Source organism: Barbus barbus, assembly GCF_936440315.1.
Source record: "Barbus barbus genome assembly, chromosome: 14".
Taxonomy (NCBI): Eukaryota; Metazoa; Chordata; class Actinopteri; order Cypriniformes; family Cyprinidae; genus Barbus; species Barbus barbus.
This window is the reverse complement of record NC_136742.1, coordinates 31,143,109-31,147,255: the sequence shown is the minus strand read 5'-3', so window position 1 is coordinate 31,147,255 and position 4,147 is coordinate 31,143,109. Positions and strand designations below refer to the sequence as shown.

The window sequence follows — 4,147 nt, the reverse complement described above, 5'->3', positions numbered from 1 at the left end:
GTCTATCCATCCATCCATCCATCCCTCTCTCTGTCTATCTATCTCTCTCTCTCTCTCTCTCTCTCTCTATCTACAGATAACATCCGTTCATCCATCTATCATGAATTAAAAAAGAGAAAAACACCTTACAAAATTACCAAGATTTGAGCTAAAATAAAAACAGATGAAAACAGAAAATATACGAAATAAAAACTCATTCAAAATATGAAGAAAAACTAGTACCTCAGTGATGCTAGAATAAGTCTGGTGGGTTGAACATGATTAAGGGGGTACTGTGCTGAATGAGTGACGGAGCTGTGTTTGTGTGTAGGCTGGGAGCGGAGGACGATGCTCTGGAGCGGTTGTTGGCCGGCTCCGGCTGTGAGGTTCACTGTTTTGACCCCAGCATCAGGCGAGCTCATCTGCAGGACCATAACATGTGGATCCACCGGCTCTCTGTGGACTGGAGGGACCCCAACCCCGCCGTCCCGATCCAGAGACTCCACAGCGGCTCCAAGAAACTCGCCGCCATCCTCAGCCACTTTGGACACAGACAGGTCAGATGCTCCTCATGATCTTTCTTTCTTTGTTTTCCAATAAAATGTCAAAATTACTAGACCAAATTCAATCTATATCAAGTTGTATTTATATTAATATTTTATATAACATATCTCTTATGCAATATATCATTTATATCTATATTTATATTCTATTTCTTAATATACAATGGCAAATAGTTTTTCTCATTTATGTTTTAGATTTCTGTTTAAAAACAAGGAACTATTTGCCAGGGACCTAAGGTAAATGTAAAAGAAATAGAAAACGTAAGTCAAGATAATATATTACAATTAAATAGAGATTAATAGAATAAAAAAATATGTGTGTGAGTGTGTGTGTGTGTGAGAAGCAGCTGTAGAGACGCTAACATGTGCTAACAGGTTATAGACTGTGTGTGTGTGTGTGTGTGTGTGTGACGCATCATTTACTGCAAACACAGCGCAGGCTTCACATGGACTCTCTCAGCGTGACAGAAGAGCGGCTCTGGGCTCAAAGACTCAGAGATCTGCTGAGAAACACAAACAGAGATGGAGGGAACACAAAGACGCTGCTAATGAATTCATTATCTGCTCATAATTATGGCAGTAGATATTATAGATTTATGACTCCTGCGTATGGATGAACTGAAGGAGCCAAAGGAGGATATCTATATCTATCTATGCATATGTATATAGGTTATTATTAGATAGGTGCTCATAATGTAACGGCTCATCCATCTATATATATACATCAGCGGTCAAATGTTTTAGAATGGTAAGATTTTTTTTTTTAAATGTTTTTTAAGAATTCTCTTCTGATCCAATATACAACAAAATCAGTAAAATTGTGAAATATTATTACAATTTTAAATATCTGTTTTCTATGTGAATGAATATTAAAATGTAATGTATTTCTGTGATGCGCAGCTGTATTTTCAGCATCATTACTCCAGTCTTCAGTGTCACATGATCTTCAGAAATCATAATAATATACTGATTTACTGCTCAAGAAACATTTCTGATTATTATCAATGTTGAACACAGTTGTGCTGCTCAATATTTTTGTGGAAACTGATACACTTTATTTTTCAGGATTCACAGATGAATAAGTTCAAAAGAACAGTGTTTATTTGAGATAGAAATCTTTTGTAACATTACTATTCAAAAGTTTGGGGTCAGTAAGAATTGCCTTTCTTTTTTTGGAAAGAAATTAGTTTTTATTCATCAAGGATGCATTAAATGGATCAAAAGTGACAGTAAGACATTTGTAACGTTACAGAAGATTGTGAGGTAAGAGTGAGTCTCTGTGTTCAGTAAATCAGGTCAGTCTCTGCTGCCCATCGTTAACGGCTCGTCCTCCATATCACGTCCTACTTTCCCTCCAGAAACCTCTGTGGATCAGAAAAGCACAGACTGTCCATACATCATCATCAAAGTCCATAAAAACACCACCGACATATAATCAGAGTATCATAACAGCCATCCTGCACTATACTCCGTCATACGATGCTTTCTGTGAGACAGACTGAAATTATCACTCATAAATTTATATACTATTATAGTATTAATATTAAGAATAAGCTTTTATTTCTATATTTTCAGTTTTCATTTTAATTTAAAAGTTTTAGTAATTTTAATGTGCTTTTGTCATATAAAAAAATCTAAACTAATAAATATTTAGATTTATTTTTATTTCAGTTTTCATTTTAGTAATTTTATTTCATCTGTATTTCAATTAACGGACATGATTTGATAGTTTTATAATATCACTATTGTTTTGTTTTATTAATATTATGAATTTGTTTATTTTCATATTATATTGGAAATGATTATGTGTAAGATTTTTCATAATTGTTTTCAAATATGATTCATTCTTGCTGTCATTTTAATTTATTTTAAGTTTTAGTCGTTTCATTTTGCTTGATGAAAAAAAAAAAAAAAAAAGTATTGTTGTCTATTGCTACAAATATAGCTGTGCTACTGATGACTGCGTTTGTGCTGCAGGGTCACGTATATCACATCCCTGCACAAGCACTACTAACCTTACTTCACTCGATGCACTAGTGGGAGGAGTCAGGTTGAGTCATTAATAATGCTGCTGGTGTTCCTCTCAGGTGGATGTCCTGAAGGTGGACCTGGAGAGCGCGGAGTGGAAGATCCTGGAGAACCTGATCCTGGAGCAGGTGATGGACTCGGTCGGGCTGCTGCTGCTGGAGCTGCACCTGCAGTGGGCGGGGTTTGAGGTGGGCGGGGACGAGCCCTCGGTGGTCCGTTATTGGTTCAGTCTGCTGAGGGAGCTGGAGCGCGCTCACTTCCGCCTCTATCACAGCTACAGCAACCCGAGCAAGCCACGCCTCTTCCTGCACAGAAACCTCAGGAACACCAGCAGCTCCTTCACACTGGGCTGGGTCAACACACGCTTCACGCCGCAAGGATGACCTTCTCAATCACACGCTCATGCCTGCTCTGTGTAAAGACGCCTAAATGCCACTTCAGAAGCGCTTCTGTGCCTCCTTTGCCGTGGAAAGTCGATGATAACATGACATATGTGACCCTGGAGCCCAAAACCAGTCATAAGGGTCCATTTTTTTCAATTGAGATTTATAAATAATCTTTCCATTGATGTATGGTTTGTTATGATCGGACAATATTTGTCTGAGATACAACTATTTGAAAATCTGGAATCTGAGGGAGCAAAAAAATCTAAATATTGAGAAAATCATCTTTAAAGTTGTTCAGATGAAGTTCTTAGCAATGCATATTACTAATCAAAAATGAAGTTTTAATATATTTACAGTAGGAACTTTACTAAATATCTTCATAGAAAATGATCTTTACTTAATATCCTAATGATTTTTGGCATAAAAGAGAAATGGATAATTTTGACCCATATGATGTATTGTTGGCTATTGCTACAAATATACCTGTGTTACTGATGACTGCTTTTGTGCTGCAGGGTCACATTTAAAGATGTAATATTACACTGGTGGCTTAAATGATTAAACACTAGTGTTTTCAGCAGCTAAAAATGGTTTTAAGTCAGTTATTTCCATCTTCTGCTGTAGTGTGTCAGCAGGAAATATCAGTTTACATTTACAAACATTCATTTGGCCATTAATTGTAATAATCCAGTGAGATTTTAGAGATCTGATCTGATCATCATCAGTCTGTCTGGAATGACATGAAGAAACTGAGACAGACTAAATCCAGAAGAACTGTCTCCAAGACGCTTCAAGAAACCTCCTGCAAAGCTACAGTGCTGTTAAAAGTTTTAGGCACTTGTGTAAAAACGTTGTAAAATAATGCCATAAATAGACTTTCTTTATCAATTAACTTCTATGAACTAAATTAAATCAGCATTTGTTGTGAGCATGCTTTGTGTTTAAAGCAGCTTTTTTCCTCGGTGCTCTCGAGCAGAGTTTCTCAGGAGCTTTGCAGGTTTCTTGAAGCGTCTTGGAGACAGTTCTTCTGGATTTAGTCTCAGTTTCTTCATGTCATTCCAGACATTTCTTAGTCAACTTGAGGAGTTTATTCCCTCATTAAATAATCTTTTTTTATGCCGTAATTGATTGCCTTTACTGAAGAAACGTCTATGCTGAAAATGAATGGGAAAAATTCACAGACCGCAGAAA

The 4,147-nt window shown here is 36.7% G+C and overlaps 1 protein-coding gene across 1 annotated transcript in view; it reads left to right on the top strand.

Moving 5' to 3' along the window:
• Positions 1-3,539, top strand: part of LOC306880031 (putative methyltransferase-like protein 24) — a 31,648-nt gene extending 28,109 nt beyond the window's left edge. The window contains exons 6-7 of the mRNA XM_079433299.1: positions 311-536; positions 2,630-3,539. Of these exons, the coding sequence (XP_079289425.1) occupies positions 311-536; positions 2,630-2,953 (550 nt within the window). The 3' untranslated portion in view covers positions 2,954-3,539. The remainder of the gene's footprint in view (positions 1-310; positions 537-2,629) is intronic.
• The last annotated feature ends 608 nt before the right edge of the window (positions 3,540-4,147 follow it).